This window comes from Podarcis vaucheri (assembly GCF_965113315.1).
Source record: "Podarcis vaucheri genome assembly, chromosome: 14".
Lineage (NCBI taxonomy): Eukaryota > Metazoa > Chordata > Lepidosauria > Squamata > Lacertidae > Podarcis > Podarcis vaucheri.
In genome coordinates, this window is record NC_138752.1 from 7797278 (window position 1) to 7815629 (window position 18352).

Consider the following 18352-nt stretch of genomic DNA (forward strand, 5'->3'; position numbering starts at 1 on the left):
GTACTATGTAGAGGACACAGCCTGGCATTTCACATGCTGTTGAGGCTCTTTATGAATTGTTCATATAACAGAAAGTAGGACAACCGTGTTTCCCCCCAGTATTTGTTTAATGTGAAGAACATTTGTGTATTTTAATAGGAAAGGCTAATGTCAGGTTGATTAATGAATATGGCATGCTCTATATTCTAACTAGGGATGGGGTAGAAACTCAGTTCCATTTGACTTTTAATGTGGACCTATGGAATTAGCGCTTACCTAAGCAATATGTGAACCTAAATACAGCTATCCTTCGAAATTTGCACTTCCTTGAATTTTGTGATGCAGTTTTCCAAACAAAAAATGGGTATAAAAGCTGTATCAGGGGGAAGTGTACATAGAAATGCACAATTAGTGAAAATAAGTTATGAAAATGCAGTACATTAGGGGAAATTGCTTGCAGAAATACGTATAATCAGGCAAAATTGCAGACAAAAGTGTGTGCGTTGGGAGAAATTTTCACGAGGACTTTAAAAAGAAATTGCAAACGGGTGCAGAAATGTGAACTGAATTTAAGACTGGGGGGGGGGGGAGAATGAGAAAAACCAAAACTGGCAGATTCATGCATCTCTAATTATAACCCTTCCACTTTACAACACTGGCAGACACTACAGTAGTACCTTGGTTTGCAACCATTTTGGATTACAACCGTTTTGGATTATAACCATGTCAAATCCTTTTTTTGGATTACAACTCATTTTGGGGGGATTACAAGCTCCCCCCCTTTTTGGGAGGCCCCATTGGTGAAAGCGTGCCTTGGGTTACAACCTGTTTTGGTTTCAACCGGATCTCCAGAATGGATTATGGTTGTAAACCAAGGTACCACTGTATTCCTGATCATAACGTTGAACTTTCTGCAGAAAGAAAAAAGAAAAAAGAACTGTAGCAAAGTTGTGCTCCCCCAAGTTCACTCCACTACATCACTGGCTGTTTGACTCCAGCATCTGGTCCTCAGAGCTAAACTGTTTCTGTAGTAGTTATGGACTAAGTTATCCACCATAAGTCTCCTTCTAAAGGTGAAAGCTATCAGCTAAACACAACAAAGGCAAACAAACACAAGCCATAACAAAGAAGTTAGGTGATGTTCAGACACCTAAGCTGGTCAAAGCTATGTAACCATTTCAGTTCTCACCTTAGGAACTGTAGTTGTACGAAGGGAATGGAAAATCCTGGTTGTTGGGGCTGATAGGAGTTGGAGTCCAACAACAACACAGATTCCCCATCCCTGTGAAGAGTTTTCCTAAACAAGTCATCTAACATCCTGACAAAGTTACAATATCTAGGGTTCTTTGCAGAAAGCCTAGACCCTTAACTAACTCTCTCTCTCTCTCTCTCTCTCTCTCTCTCTCTCTCTCTCTCTGTGTGTGTGTGTGTTTGTGTGTGATTTTATTAATATATATATATGATTTTCTGTTATGCAATTTTGAATACTCATTTAAACATTGTTAAAATATCAATGACTTCCCTTCTTCTCTTTCCATGGTTCATTCTGCATATCATAAATCCCTGCATATTTTACATAAACGAAACCATTCAGTATTCCATTATTACATCCACCATAAAAGGTTATTTATGGATGCCACTGCTGTGGCCCATATTTTGTTAGCCCCCAAAATGGAAAACGAACGAGGTCCCAACTAAAGAAGAATGGCAACTGAAGCTGATGGAATTATATGCAGCTTGCAGACTTAACATATAGAATAACAGAACAAGAAGAACATACGTTTAGAGAAGATTAGAAAATGTTTATTGAATATACGGGGGGAAATTATGTACACTTAAAAACGTTGGGAGCATTAAGATAAATTCGACCCTTAAACCAATTTCACACTGGTTTACCATTGCACTAATGCTCCATGAATAGGATGTCACATCACTTTCCATCTACACACAAACAAGTGAGTGCTAGAGCTATGTTTCCAGTCCATGAAGCAGTAACTTCTCAGGCATCAGAGGCATTAAAATTCTACGCAGGGATAAAAAGTACAGCTGTCCTTATGGTGCTAAAAGTAAGAATCCAATGTAAACCACTGTCCAACAATGCACACTGGAAATAAGATAGCTGGTTGGGGAGATGGGCATTCACCCCCCAGAAGCCCAGCAGAGTCTTCTAAAGGGCTAAAAGTTCTCATAGTGATGGACAAAATAGGCTTGATCGCGCTTGTTGATCTTCTGACATGCTTTCTCCACATTCTTGGTCATGCCTGGAGGGCCACAGCTGAACACACCAATCTTCCTCACCTGGAAACAACAAACCAAAAGAACTTGGTCACCAGGCATTACCCAACACATTGGGCAGGAGCAGAAGAGAGGAGAGAAAGGAAACAGAAACAGCCGAGGGACCAGCAGCTTCGGGCTCCTTCTTAAACCTTTCCACTCTAGCGGGTCATTAGAAAAGCATTTTATGTATTTATTTCATGAAATTTATACACCACTTGATTGTAATAAGAATAAGAATATTCAAAAGACTTAAAGCTAAAACAAGAAAATCTGACAGCAGTAGTTAAAAACATACAAAAAGTTGAAATAGTAAAACAGGTTAAAATTCACATCAACTTTCTAAGCATCTTGGTAGGTTTGTCTAGACCAGAATGCTTTCAGCAGGTGCCAAAAAGAATACAGGGAAGGCACCTGCTTGATCTCAATAGGCATTCTTTAAATAAATGGATCTCTCAAAATAAGTGAACAGCAAAAAAGAGAGCGCCAAGTCCTGCTTTCTTGGGTCAGGCTCTAAGCTCCAGGTGATGCCTAAATACATCCATGGCAGAGGCCTGCTCTAGAAGGAGAAAGAGGAGGAGTAGCAGAAGAAACTGCAGACATGAGCTGGATCATTTGAGGTCACACGTGGGGCACGCCAGTTTGAAATGCTCCCCCATGTTCTAAAACAAAAGAAATCATAGGAAGCCGCCTTATAAGAAGTCGGATTATTTCAATACGTAGCCTGGCATTCTCTGCACATACTGCAGGCCAGCCGCCAATGTGAATGTCTTTCCTTGTCATCTGTTGCCTGATCCTTTCAAGTTTTAACTGCAGATACCGGAGGATTGAACCTTGCTCCTTTTGCATATAAAACATGAGCTCTACCACTGAGCTACAGCTCTCCCAACATTTGAACGGCAGAGAGGACATTTTTAAACCCTAGGGCCCCTCTCCAGACGAGTGTTTTATTCCGGATGTATCCTGCAGCACGTTCTTGATACAACAGTGCATCAGTGGGTGATTTATTCTGCTTTAGTTTCTCCTGCGATCCTTCCCCAACCATATCCCATTACTGCTGTCCAAAAAGGCCATAACAAAGGATATGCTCCGGAACATTTGTGGTATAAAAAGTTACCAAATCTTTGCAGGAAGTTACAGGATATGCACTGATTGGAAGTGAAGCAGTGTGACGGCCCCAAAACTTCTGCAGGCGCAAAAATTGGAAATGGGATTGTGTGTGGTGGTCCCAATAGCATCATGAGCACAAATAATCACAAATGTGGAATGAAATGAAAGTCCAGAGGGATCCCTCCTATTCTATTTCCATGACTTTTTTTTTAGTTATTCTACCACCTCAAGTTTCTACCATCTCATTCTGAAGCATGTGTAGAGGAAGGCTTTCCTAAATGCAGATTTCTATAAATACCCAACCACCCGCTTGATGTGCGTCCACTACAATTGCAGAGTAAGGGCTGCAACTCCACACACACACACACACACACTGCCTGGTTGTCCTGGCCCTGCTTCTGTGCCTTAAGAGCAAATCCCTTCCTCAATCAGGGATAGACACACACAAGGGAGGACCCACAATGTTTGCCATCTAGGCAGGCAGCTGATTTATAGATTTCACATGACCGACTTTTCAACTGACGATTGCTACTGTGTGACATACATCGTGCTATAAAACCTCCATTGCATCAGCTGATCTTTCTTTCTTTACACGACATACAAATGGAGCACTGCAATGAGGAAAGGAACTAACTCATGGCATACTTTTTATGTGATAAAGGTCAATCCAACCTGAGAGTGCTGTTCAAAAAAAATCAAAAAATCCTGGCACAAGTTCAATGGTGTCTCACCCATCTAGTTATCTTTTCATTTATTTATTTATTAATTACGTAATTCCCTGAGTTAGTTTCAGGCATAGCGGATAGCGAAAAGAATAGCAGGTTTTAGCAGAAGCGGGAGTGTAGTGGAAGGGGGAAATGCTGATTGTGACATATGTAGGAAAGGATGGAAATTGCTGCCTGCTTACATCCATGTACATGAGGTCAGGTTAGGGGCAAAGAAAGTTGTGGCTGGATCAACAGCACAACTGAATTCCCTAGGGGGGCCTTGAAAGAATAAAACAAAGTTAACTTCAGGCAAACGTCAGAGCACAAGCTCACAGGCACCCACTTTGGAGTCATGAGGTTAAAGGAAAGGGGTCCTAACACTAGGACAAAGGAAGGAAGACGGGCTGGAGAAGAAGGAAGAAGTCAAAGCATGGAAGGAAGTGATCTATACGCCAACAAGAAGGAACCAACAGGAGTAAAAATAGGTTCCCTTTCTGTCTATCGTCAGCCGTCCCTGGTACAGGTAACTTGTCTAAATGCATTGTTGCTTTTTGTCCCAACAGCAGGAGAGATAGGAATCCGACCCAGTGGCTGGATCAAATTCTCTCCCCTACACCAGAGGGATGCTAAGTGATGAAACATCACAGGCAGCACTGCTAATTACTCTTTAGGAAGCTTGTTGTGGTAGCTCTCCTCATCCTTTCAGGAAGGGGCCATAGCTCTGTGGCTGCTGGCCTGCTTTGCTTGCAGAAAAGCCCCCGGTTCATTCCCTAGGATCCCAATTTAAAATAATCTCAGGGAGCAGATGATGGGGAAAACATCTCAGTGAGCAAACACCTGAGCTCGGAGGCGGCAGCTTCCTGTGTTCCATTTAGCAAGCACGCTTGGCTAGCATAAGATCCCCTGTCGCGTGAAGCCTGTTCATATGCAATGCACAAAACTGAATCCCACAACTGCCCACAGGAGCCCTCTGCCCATTGCCAGTACTGACCTCAGGGTGGACCTCTTGCAGTGAGCAGAAGAAAGGGACAAATGGTGGTCGACCAAAGTGGGTGACAGAGCGCAGGCCGGTGAACAAGCTCTGGTTGAGGACCTTCTGGAAGTGCCGCTCGCAGATGTACTAGAGAGAGAGACGGTGACGGTCAGAGTATGGCTTGTGTTGGGGGAAGGAACCCACTGCTCACAGCCACCATTATCACCACCTTGTCATTCTAGATCCCCCAATGCAGAAGCAGGTCTTCTTAGAACAAGCAATGTTCTGGTCCAGGCATGTAGCCAGTGGCATAGCGTGGGTTGTCAGCACCCGGGGCAAGGCAAGTAATTTGCGCCCCCTAACCCGTGGATTTGCACCCCCTAACCAGTGGATTTGCGCCCCCTAACCCTAACCCCCAGATGTTGCGCCCGGTGCGGCCGGCCCCCCCTGCACCCCCCACGCTACGCCACTGCATGTAGCCAGGAACATGATGTGGAGATCTACAGGTATACTAGTTTAATTTAATATACAATACGATAATCTTTATTGTCATTGTCCCATACAGAATGAAATTGGGGGGGGGGATCTACATAAGACAATCCAAACCAACAAGCCTGCTATCCCAAGCCTGGTTAGCACCCTAAAAACTGTGATACCCCATTTTTAAAATACAATACACTCCCATAGCGACTCCTTACACTGCATTAAAAACCAAAATCGCATTTGGATAGAAACTGTTTCTCAGGAGGCTAGTCCTAGTCTTTATAAGCCTGTACCTTCTTCCAGAAGGCAGAACCTGAAAGAGATCATTTCCGGGATGTGCACTATCCTGCACTATCTCTGCAGCTTTCTTATAGCACCTGGAAACATAGATTTGATCCAAGGTGGGAAGATTTGTGTCTAGAATATCTGAAGGACCACCAGCTTCGGCACAACTCTGCCTGCCTGTTAAGAGCTTTGGGGAGGCTCTGCTGCACAATCCCACCAATGTCTCACGTGGGCTTGGTGGAAATGCAGGACAGGGCCTTCTTGGTGGTTGCACCTAGGTTTGGAAACTCCCTTTTCCAGAAGGCTTCTTTAATCCCCTCCTTTCCCATTTTCAGAAAGATCATTAAAACTGTTTTGTTTAGACACACTTTCCTTTCCATACTTCTTCATGCTCGGAGGCTGATGACACTGCTATTTTTAGTGTTAATTATGGGTTTTAAGTTTATTTTCTTCTCACTATTTTATTATCCTTGTGAACTGCTTCAGGGGGGGAAACTATGTGGAAGTGAAAAGTGGTATATAAATTCATGCATAAACTAATCATTTTTTTAAAAAATATGCATGTGGTTGGTGGGACCAACCAACCAGAACAGCTCAGGTAATATGTCTAAAGTTATTAAACATAAATAAAGTAATATTGAATTTTATACATAAAAGAAGGTCCTACTAATTAATAATACTTAACACTGTAGAGAACATCACTTCCACATGTTCAAAGCACTTTGCACACAACTGCAAGCCTTACAACTGCCTTTTAAGGTAGGCATTATTATTATTCTGCTCCCTTTCTTGCAAATGCGGGGACTGAGGCTGAGATAGCATTCATGCCAAAGGAGAAATTCAAACCAGGGATTTCCTGAATTGTAGCCAGTCTTCATATACACTATGCTACACCAGCTCTAGTGTTTGTCAATTGTGCGCAGCACCATTTTTCTCGTCTGGAAGAAGAAACAACAGGAGCAACTGGGAAGGTCACTGGTGTTGTGCTTTTGCTTTTATCTTCATATGTAAAAAACTTAGGGCTTATCTAGACTTAACCTTTTGCCTTGCTCCTTCCAGGCAGATGTCTCCACTTTAACACACTGTGTCCAAGCATTTTTTTCTATTTTGCCCTGAGCTTTCCCTGCGAAAACCTGCTCTTTAAAGCGGAATCAGAACCAACGTCAATTCAGGTTTTCTGCACATATGTGTCTGGCTGCTCTGCAGTTTTGGCATGTGGGGCTCACCAGCATGGTGGTGCGCAGGTCAAACTTCTCCGCCAGCTGTGTGATGTAGATGTGCACGGAGACCAGATCGCACTGATCGTTCTCCTCCACCTCTCGGATGATGTCGGCCATCCACTCAAACTGCCGCTGGGTCCGCGTCACCCAAATGAAATAGATCTGGGAACAAGAGGAAAGTGAACAAGGCCGTTATCAGAAATCCCTTAAAATTACACCTGCGCCTACTATATGGGCTCCTCCTTCCAAGCTCTTGCATCAAAACCTCTCCGCTCACCTGGACCCCTCTCATCCTTTCAACTCCATGGGCTGAATCTAGAGGCCTGTCATTGACCTCCTTTGGTCTTCTAAATTGCACCAGGAAGCCACACTGGCCCATGTCAGAACTTCATGCTTTGACCTCCATGTCCATTATCATTTCACCATCACTTGCTGTGATCCTTTTGGGTCTTCTCATCCAAGCCCAGTGATTGCTTGTGCATACCAAGCTAAGCTTAGTAGAGTTGCAACTCCTGCAGTTTTCAAGGTCTAATTCCAAGTGATTATACATCACAAGTTCTTCATCGTGGGAATATTAAGCATCCCCGTGTTAGGGGAAAGCATGCTGAAGCTTCTATGGCTGGGGTAGCAAATGTGGTGTCCTCCAGATGTTGCTGGACTACAACTCCCATCATCTCTGACCATTGGTCATGCTGGTTGGAGCTACTGGGAAATGGGGTCCTACAATATCTGGCCAGCACCAGCTTGGGGGAGGTTGGTTTAAGACTTCCAAAGGAGAGACTGTAAAGTCAGGGAAAACTATGAAAGAAATATGATTGCTCATTTTCTGTTACTTATATAGTTCACAAAATCTCCATGGGAACAGGATGGTGGCATATGTTCTTAACACTGACTCAGTGGCTAGCAAGGACAAGAACCCAGCCATTTCTCCATTCCTTCAACCTCACCTTCTTGCACAAGATCCTGGACCCAACTGATGACTTGAAAACGAGATCTTTGAGGATGGAAGCAAAGGGCGTCACCCCGATGCCTCCTCCCACCAGCACAGACACTTCAAACTTGTTCCATTCCTGGTGCCCCTCTCCAAAAGGTCCATCCAGGTAGAGCTGGAGAGAGAGAGAGAGAGAGAGAGAGAGAGAGAGAGAGAGAGATGAAAACAAAACTTCACTTGCTCCCAGGCTGGCACCAGAGCTTGGCACTATTGAGACCCTGCTGACGCCACACTCCCAGAAGGGTGCCCGCTGGATCATTTCCTTTTCCTCCCTGGCGTCTCTGCCTGCTGCCCTGCCCTGCCTTAGCATTCAAAGAGTGGCATGGTCAAGAGAGAAAAAACAGCATAGGTGCAGACTGGTCTCTTAAGGCAGCGGTTGCAGAAAGAGAGGGGAACAGAATAAGCATTTCATGAGACATGAGGAAGAGGGAGCCTGAGGGCAGCACGGCTTGATCCTTTGCTCAGATGACAAAGTAGGATGACTCCCACTAAGTCTAGTTAACAAGAAAGAGCTGACTTCTGCCTACAACTAATAGTTTGGGGTAGGTATTGGAGGGATGGCTTTTTGCCGGGAATGGGGAACCTGTGGCTCTCTAGGTATCGCTGAACTCCAACTCCCATCAGCTCCAGTCATGGTGGCCAATGGTCAAGGATGATGGGAGCTGTAGTCTAGCTACAGCAACATCTAGCAACGTCTGGTGGGCCACAGATTCCTCTTCCCTGTTTAGTTTTCTGAATTGGTAGCAGAGGAAGCAATTCTGTGGCTGGAACCAGAAAGCACAAGTGCTTTTAAGTATCTATTGAAGACATTTCTGTACCACGGTTCTTTAAATCTATGCTAGGGTGGGTGAGGTGGAGAGAACGAAGACATTATAGCCTTACCTTGGGATATTTGCCAATTTCTGCTATGCTTTCCGGGGAGTAAAGCTCCCGCAGCCGAGTTGTCCAAGGCCCAGCTGCTCGAATGTGCAGGCTCAATGTGTCCTCATGGGGGGCAGAGGTCAACGTGAAGGGGTGGTACTCAGTGGTCCCCAGAGATAAGCAGGCAATCCGTACCCATTGCCCAGACCTGTAGTCAAAGTCCTGGGGCCTCTGGAACTGGAGGCGAGTGACTCCTGAGCCAAGAAAAAGGAGAGGCCTGAGCATGTTTGTCATTAAGGCACGAATCATAGCATTGGAAGCGACTCCAAGGGTCATCTAGTCATCTGGAATCTCAGCTAAAGATATCCAGTCCCAATACCGTCCACTCAAATCCCAGCTAAGCAGGTTGAGCTGCCCCTGTCTGGGCCCAGTAAGAGCCCTAAGCTGCTCCTGTTGTCAAAGTTGTTCCTGCCCAGAAGGAGCATTTCCTTCCTCCCTGTCCCTCCCCTGAGAAAGCTCTCTTCAAGACAGCTCTGCTGCCTTGAGGAACAGCTCCTGTCACTGACAAATATGGCAGCCTAGCACCAGAGATGGAGGGTTGGGTCATCTTAGATCAGGGGTGCAGCTCTCTAGTCCTCAGAAGTTCCGCCAGGCCACGCCCCTCTCCAGGCCACACCCCCTCATTGGCCCTGCTTCAAATCAGGAGTGTTTCTGGCTGGAATGTGTCTGTAAACTCTGACAGGGCTTCTTGCTTGTCCCGATGAAGGACTGTGAGGGGTCTGTGGAAGAACACACCCTACTTTACATTACTTGTTCCACCCACTTCTGCATCTGGCCCCACCCACCACTGGCCTGTGACTCTTGGAAGGTTGCCCAGAATGTGGTCCCTGGGCTGGAAATTGTTCCTCACTTGTCTTAGATGTTACTAGTGATAGATCAAGGACAGGAAGTTCCTTCCACCGTATTTTAAACATAGAGAGGACCAGCACCAGAAGACTTCTAAGTTGTACCTGATGGAAGAAGTTCAGCCTTCACAACAGCAATTTCCACCTTCTTCCGGCTCAGGCTGATGAGTTTGTCTGCCCCATAGATAAGGGCTGGGACAATGAAATAAATGTGGAAGCGGGGCTGCTGGATCAGAGCATAGCTGCCGTGGATGATAACCTGGAGGACACATCACAACCCAACACTTCAGTTATATTGCATTGAGAAGAAAAGAAAAACCTCTTCTTCCTGTGCTCAAGTGGGCAGGCAGAGCACCAAAGGATCTTGCACAAGCAAAGAGCTATATATTCCTACCCAGAAGCCTCCATGAACATCCAAACCTGCCTCATGCAGAGCCAGAACACTGATATATCCATTACAGCAGGATGGAGAATGTGGGCTTCCTCATTGCAGAAACTGCAAATGCCAATCTCCCCCAAATCCTGACACATTGTGTCTTGTTTACATTTGGTCGCATCCACGCAATGCATTTAAAGCACACAGTTCCTTCCAAAGAATCCTGGGAACTGTAGTTTATTAAGGGTGCTGGGAACTGCAGCTTTGTGCGTGCTTTAAATGGATGGTGTGTGGGTGTGCCTTTTGTTACAATGGCACTAGGGTAGAGGCAGGGCTCCAGAGTAAATTACCAGGATATAGAGAAGCACATAGAGATGGTGAGTGATCCAGAACCCCTGGAAGCTGATTCGCCGGAAATAGTGAGTTGCAAAGACATACATAATGGCGAGGACAACTAGAAGAAGCACCCCAGTCATGCCTGAGAGAGAAAGGAAAAAAATAGGAACACGTGTTAAAATAGACAGCCGCCATGTGTGGTCCTGCTCATAGCTGTCAACTTACAGATTTGGAAATAAGGGACTAGCAGCCTCAAAAATAAGGGATCAGCAGCCAAAATAAGGGATTTTCAAGGCACAAGTATGTTCTTCTGAGGCCCTCTGAGCCAAAGGCAGAAAGCCCAGCCAGCAGCCAAATGTAGCCTCAAGTGGTGGTTCCCACAGCGCAGCAACCCAGCAAAGGGGATGCAGCAAGGAAAACCACTGTGGCCGATTTGATTGGCACAAGGCATGCAAGCTCCACCCCCCAGTCGTTCTTAGACTCCTTATTGGGTGAGCAATGCAGCCAAGCAACACAGTTGGAGCCTCCCTCCTCCCTGGCCAGCAGGGAGGGAGGGAGAGGAGCTGCTTCCTTTGAAACCCGGGAAATTTAAGGGACATCATCAATAAGGGACAGCAGCGGGACACGGCACTGGGATAAGGGAGTTTCCCGCCAAATAAGGGACGGTTGACAGCTATGGTCCTGCTGCTGCAACCCACCCACCCTCCAAGCGCCCACACCTCCACCTGCCCTTACCTGGGACAGTCTCAAAAAACCACCAGTAATATTTGCGAGGAAACTGTGACCTGGAAAGAAAAGAAATGATGGCACAATGTAAAGCTTTGATAAGCACAAGCAACACAGACTGGAACGAAAGTGGTATTGACAATTAGGATTGCAGCCTAAGTGTTATTTATTTGTCTTAACTGCTGTGTTTGGAAATAAGCAGCTCCACATGATGGCATTGAAAAGAGGGGAACTGCAGGAGAGAAGGCGAACCCTTGCCTTTGCACTGTGCGGTTTCCCCCCAAAGTCATTGCTTACTATACAGAGGAAAAACATAAAAGTTTTGAAGGTGCAGTGATACAGACTGGGGATACAGAGGAAAGGATGAATACCACTGTCACTCTCTGATCTTGAAAGAAGTCATGTATGAGTCATCATTACAGTGGTACCTCTGGTTAAGTACTTAATTCGTTCCGGAGGTCTGTTCTTAACCTGAAGCACCACTTTAGCTAATCGGGCCTCCTGCTTCCGCCACGCCGCACCGCTGCGCGATTTCTGTTCTCATCCTGAAGCAAAGTTCTTAACCCGAGGTACTATTTCTGGGTTAGCGGAGTCTGTAACCTGAAGCGTATGCAACCCAAGGTACCACTGTACTATTATTTTAAAGCAAGGAATCTTGACCTCTCCTTTGGGCCCAAGTTGAAGAAATCTTGTTAAAATAGGGCATGTGCAGACTGCGATTCAATGCAGCTGGTTTCAATGCCTCTGTTACAGGGGTCAGCAAACTTTTTTCAGCAAGGGGCCGGTCCACTGTCCCTCAGACCTTCTGTGAGGCTGGACTATATTTTTTTTGGGGGGGATGAATGAATTCCTTTGCCCCACAAATAACCCAGAGATGCATTTTGAATAAAAGCACACATTCTACTCATGTAAAAACATGCTGATTCCCAGACTGTCCAAGGGCCAGATTTAGAAGGTGATTGGGCTGGATCTGGCCCCCAGGCCTTAGTTTGCTTACCCATGGTTTAGAATGTTGCCTAGACAGGATTTTTGGAGTATTCACAAGACTGGTTCAATATTTCAAAATCCACCAAAGAAGTATTGGGCTTCCCATGCTAAAACAGTGGTAAGAAAAAGCTCTAACTGCACAAAATGCTTAAAGATCATGGCTTCTGTTCTTTCTCCAGCCATCTGGGTTGCCCAGCTCTCCTCTGTGTTCTTCATTTATTAACGTATTTTTCGCTCTATAAGAGGCACTTTTCCCCTCCTAAAAAGTAAGGGGAAATGTGTGTGCGTCTTATGGAGCAAATGCAGGCTGTGCAGCTATCGCTGAAGCCAGAAGAGCAAGAGGGATCGGTGCGCAGTGATCCCTCTTGCTCTCCTGGCTTCAGGGATAGCCACGCAAAGCCTCTTGTGTGCAGCGGGAGCGCTCCTGCCTCTTCGCTCAAGAGGCTTTGCGTTGCTTTCTTGTTTCTTGTTTTCCTCCTCTAAAACCTAGGTGTGTCTTATGGCTGGGTGCATCTTACAGAGCGAAAAATACGGTATGTATGAAGGGGGAGAAGGCACTCCCAACTTACCCATCGTTTGTAAAGGTGTTGGAGAAGAGGCAGGACAGGACGCTGAGAGGGGTGACTGAGAAGATGTAGACATTCACAATATGGCCCAGAGTATGCAGAACTGCAGGGGGCAAAAGCAGTGAGAGAATGCAACCACAGCAACAACTATAAAAGCAATTTCAAATCTGTTCCGGGCTGTTTGCATTCTTTCTCCCCCCCCCCTTTTTTTAAAGCAAATTCACAGTCCTTGAACTGAAACACAGCTAACTCTTTGAAAGTTGCACTTCTCTGACTTTCATTGTGCAGTTTTCCCTCCAAACAATGTCTATGAATTAAATGAATATATTAGGGGGAAACATGCATAAAAAATAACCGTGAAAATAACATAAAATGCATTCTATTAATGCAAGTTCCTTGCAAAAATGTGTGCATTGATCAAAACTGCAGGCAAGATGTGTTCATTAGGAGAAATAAATGAAGAGCTAAATGAAGAATTTTCAGGATATTTTTTTTTTAAAAAAAAATGAGATTACAGATGGCCGTGGAAATGTGAAAAACTGAATTTTAGACGGGAAAAATGAGAAACTTAAGAAACGGAAATTAACAAATTCACCCATCCCTACATAAACTGCATGCCGTTTGGAACCCGCAACCCTCAGAAGTGGCTTTTCTGGCAGGTGGAAGGGGCTGTAGTAGAAATGAAATGTGGGGAAAGTCCCACTTTGCAAGCATTTGTTTTGTTGTTACAAAACAGCATTGATCATGAGATAGCTGCTGCCAGCCAGAGTAGACAACACTGACTTACTATAAAGCAGCTTCCCAGGTTCCTCACTTGGCACCTACATCGCTCTCCTATTGGTACTCAGCAAATACTTTTCCGTTGCGTGCCAAGTCCCCATGACCCACAGTGATCCGGTGAGGGGCAAGAGAGGGTGATTCCCTGCTGCACTGTGCTTTAAATTCCCCGCAGAGCCGCCCAGCTCAACCCGCTCCCCAAGCGCAGCCCCACCCAGCTCCATCGGTGTGGCCAAGCACCAGCAAGCAGAATGCCAGTCTCTGCCCCCTGACCAGATCACCGGGGAGGCCTGAGGCCTGACCGCAAAGCCACCCACCAAAGGAGGTAAGTGGACTTCTCTTAGGTCTTTTAAGGTGTCGTTTGTCAGTCTATGTGATTCAGCTGGTGGTCTTCAGCTCCTGTATTTGATGGTGATCTTAACTCTTGCACTTTTAATTGTATTTTATCATGGCAACAATTTGCCCTTAGGTGGATGATGATGATGATAATAAATTTTATTTATACCCCGCCCTCTCCAGCCACAACCAGGCTCAGGGCGGCTAACACCAGGTATAAAACAATTGATTAAAATACAATTTAAAAACAAGATTAAAATACAGCCTCATTTCAGTAGAAACTCAAATCAAAAACTTTTTGGGGATGAAAAGTCAAGTCTTCACCAAGGCCAACTATCCAGACTGGTCCTACATGGGCCAGAAAAAAGCCAGGGAAGTCCCCAAATAGGAGCTCCATCACAGAAGGAGAAAGGAAAAAGTAAGAGGGGAAGGGGATCAAGTTGATTCCAAGCCAAAGGCCAGGCGGAACAACTCTGTCTTACAGGCCCTGCGGAAAGAAATCAGATCCTGCAGGGCCCTGGTCTCATGAGACAGAGCATTCCACCAGGTCGGAGCCAGTGTTGAAAAGGCCCTGGCTCTGGTTGAGGCTATTATGACTTCCTTAGGGCCCGGGACCTCTAGGGTGTTGCTATTTATGGACCTTAGGGTCCTCTGCAGGGCATACTGAGAGAGGTGGTCCCGTAGATACGCACTTTCCTCATATCAATATTTAATCGTTATAATTTATTATCCCTGGAAATTTTATTTTACAAGGTGCCTTGCCGACCCAAGCAAGACGTGCGTAGGCATTTGAAGACGTGTGCCGGACCTCTCAGAATCTACCTGAAAAGATCAGGGCTCCGGTTGCAATCCAACGGTGGAAGTCCACGGCAGAATCAAAAGGGATGTAGCGATTGAAAAAGGTCTCCCGCAGAAAAGTGATGAGGTTTCGACACATGGTGAGCAGGATAAATGAGTACATGAAGGAGATGCTGGCTCCTGCACCCCGAGAGATGAGGATGCCTACAAAGGTGGTATCCGCAATTCCTGTGGGTGGCGATGCAAATCCATAATCTAGAGACAGAGGAGAAATGGTTTGCTGCAGGAACAAGGACCTCACATGCTCCCATTCTCCCCTCTCAGCAGGCTGGGGTTATAAACATGCTGGCATGCTTTACAAGCCCTTTACTACTTCCTGGGGAAAAGCAAGGCAATGCAAAGCCATTCTAAATAACATGTTTTGTTACTATATATGCTCACACCCTGAAAGAACTTCCCTCCTGCTTCTTACTGCGTGCTCAGTGGGGTGGGGTCTGGGTTATAGTGGAGCTATTCAGCTTCATTTTACAGCAACAGCACTGCAACTAAAGTTGTGACCCTATAGGTCTGGGTCTCCAAAGCAGCCACTAAAAAGCAGGACCGGGAAGTTTAGCAACAAACTTCCCTCATTAGCAATTAACGAGCTCTACTTGCAGCAGTCTTGGGTCTCGCTTTTTTTGAGTCTGGCGTTAGTTTGTGCTGCAAGCAGATACGTACATGGTGGCATCCTTAGCTGGGGCTGCCACTCACTGCCTCCTCTGGAGACAGACATTTCTCCTTCCTCAATGAATGAGGATGTGGAGTTCCGGCCCTGGCTGGCCACACTAGGTCCTGGGCGCAGCAGTTGGCTTGGTGGAGCTAAATAGGCTGGTAACTCACAGTATGCCCTCTCCACAAAGACCCCAACCGTGATGGCTGAGAATATCACCACGCAGATGATGTGGCGACGGTAATTCTCAATGAAGCGCTTGAACTGCTGGACTTTCTGGTGAATTTTGCTCCTCTGGTACTTCTCCCTCCGTGCCTCCGTGTAGAGATATGGCTGGGGAAAGGACAGCCTGCAACAAGGGAGTGAAAGGCCATATGAGGGTTTGCGAGGCTGCCAAGATATGAATTGACTAGGAGAGCCCCACCCATCCTGGGGCCAGTGCCCTCCAGATGTTGGGGCACAACACCCATCATCTTTGACCACCAACACCAGAAAACCCATCTCATTTGGCTCACCATCACACTTGAGATGGCAGGAGGACACAAAGTCGGTCCTCAGAAAAAGAACCAGGCAAGCTGATATATTCATGGGCAATAAGTTTGTTCTTAAAGTATCTTGGAGCTTGTCAAAGATTATGAAGTTTATGTATATAACCAAAAGCTGAAAGAAGATCTACAGAGCAGATGATGGTTTTAGGTATAGCAGACATTATTTACATACATGGACCACTGACCTCAGTAAAAATGAATTGCCTAACTTTAATACACCTTCAGAATGTATCATAAGAAAATGTAAACCTCCTTCTGAGGAACTGAAAACATATTTACTAATGTGTTGTTTAGAAGGCACTGATTTAAGATATCAGGACAACCTAACCTAACTAGGAATCCCAGAACAGCTAGTCATGCACACAGCATTCCTCAGCAATAAAATCTACGCTAATTATTTGCCAGTGCATTTGACTGTAGTGCCAGAATAATGTACTGTACAGAAATCTCAGTGTAAGATATTTGCAAGAAGGAGCAAATCCAGAAACTGATTATGCCCCATTATTAAATGTTTATTTGCCAACTCAATTACATTGCAGAAATAGTTCTTGAGCACAGCTGAAATATATAAACTAATTTTGGTCACGGTAGGGTGAGTCACAGGACTTTGTTGTTGTGTTAGGAACACAGCAAAATGTCAAAGCACCACCGAAAAGGCCCATTCTCATGTTGCCACCTCAGATGGCAAGCACCAGGTACAGGTTGGCTCATGTGGGGAGTTGCAGTCCTTTAATTAAGTACACAAAGCCAACCTGAGCATTGATGCAACACGTACATTGGCCCTCAGACCACAACGATATAAAGTCCATTAACTACTTTCCTCTGAGGTTAGTCCCAAGGCTTTGTCACAGACGAGACAATGATATATTTGGATACCTTCCAGGGATTGATTTTGCTCTGTGGCCTAAAAGCTGGCCACAAGGCAAACAAGTCATTGATATCAACAAAACTCAACAGTGTATAAAATGAGCATTGTGTGTTTGCCTAAGGGAGAGTCCGTCAGAAATGGACAACAATTCTCATCAAAGCGCTGGATCACAGGAGAGGTGATAAGGTGGAAGCCATTTCCAGGAATATGGAAATATTATGACGCTATAGGCACACAAAGGCTGGGCATTTCAGAGAACAATCATAAAATGCAAATCAGCTGTGATGCTATCTGAATGTTTACATCTGCCACCCCTGCCCCAGGGACTGTTTTATTTCCCTTATGTACTATAGCAGAATGAAGTAGCAACTTCAGAAGAAATGATGCCATCTGCATGTATGTTTTATAAGTTTCCTCTCCCACGTATAAAAACATAAAAGTGTGTCATAAGGTCCCATAGAAGAAGCCTACGTCTACTCAGAAGTAAGCCCAGTGGAGTACAATGGGGTTCACTTCCAGGTAAATGTGTACAGGGCTGCAGTCCTAATCTTAACTTTGGGGCGTCTGGGATAGCATGCAAAATGGATACGTGCCAATGGCAACAGCCATTATTTGACTTTTGGCACTTCTAGCAGCATCCCTTGCCAAACCTCAGACAAAGCAGAGAATTGGCATGGAAGGATGTCCACCCTCCTTTAAGAATGGTGCTTCTGCATTGCCTTCTAATTTAACAATTCCCCCCAAGGAGCTGAGAGCAGTAAACATGGTTCTCTCTCTCTTTAACACTTCCATTTCACCCCGACTTGTTATGAGGAAAGGACAGCAACCAGCTGTTTGTGAAGCATTCACCCCAAACTGTCTGCAAAAGGGTTGAGGGAAAGGTTAGGGCAATGCTGGCTATTTGTTGAGCCTTCGCTCCAATTTGATTGCAAGGGGGGGGTGATGGGATGTTGCGCCAAACAAGTGTTATTCCACCTCTTCCGGTGCATTTTCCACCTGCTTTTCTCACTGCCTGACTTGAATTTGCCGGCATGCAATTGATTCCATTCAAAAGCAGCAACAGTCTGGAAGTGCCATCACTCAAGGTAATAAAACATGTTTGGTGGAGATTTAAATCTGGCTCTTCCTGCCCAACAGTAACCATTACTTTATACTGGCTCTCAGGGTAGCACTGTTTTAAATTAATTAACTACAAGCCTTTATAAACTGCTTAATGATTAAAAATATATGTAAGTGGTGTACAGCAACAACAAAAATAAACAATGGGCTGAAGCTGTAAGATCACCTGACCCAATAGGTGCCCATTTGACCCAAGAGATTCCCATTTGATCAGGCATGCACCTACAGCGTACTCTTTTCAGTGCCTGTAAAAAACATTTTTATTCAGGGAAGCCTATCCAGATACGGAGAATGATGACATGCGCTTTAATCTGGTTTTTAGCTTAATCATGGACTTTAAAAAATTATGTTTTAAATTGTTGTTTTCAACTGCTTTCACTGATAATTTTATTCTTTTTGTAAACTGCTTGGATTTTAT

General features: G+C 45.2%; 1 protein-coding gene across 2 annotated transcripts in view; it reads right to left on the reverse strand.

Annotated features, from left to right (window-relative positions):
• Nucleotides 1-1756: 1756 nt before the first annotated feature.
• Nucleotides 1757-18352, reverse strand: part of DUOX2 (dual oxidase 2) — a 52816-nt gene continuing 36220 nt past the window's right edge. For both annotated transcript variants that reach the window (XM_082198264.1, XM_082198265.1), the window contains 11 exons: nucleotides 15570-15748; nucleotides 14715-14945; nucleotides 12783-12882; nucleotides 11236-11285; nucleotides 10515-10642; nucleotides 9894-10047; nucleotides 8905-9137; nucleotides 7979-8137; nucleotides 7038-7193; nucleotides 5062-5190; nucleotides 1757-2277 (listed from right to left, as the gene is read on the reverse strand). In XM_082198264.1, coding sequence (XP_082054390.1) covers nucleotides 2155-2277; nucleotides 5062-5190; nucleotides 7038-7193; nucleotides 7979-8137; nucleotides 8905-9137; nucleotides 9894-10047; nucleotides 10515-10642; nucleotides 11236-11285; nucleotides 12783-12882; nucleotides 14715-14945; nucleotides 15570-15748 — 1642 coding nt within the window. In that variant the 3' untranslated portion in view covers nucleotides 1757-2154. The remainder of the gene's footprint in view (nucleotides 2278-5061; nucleotides 5191-7037; nucleotides 7194-7978; nucleotides 8138-8904; nucleotides 9138-9893; nucleotides 10048-10514; nucleotides 10643-11235; nucleotides 11286-12782; nucleotides 12883-14714; nucleotides 14946-15569; nucleotides 15749-18352) is intronic.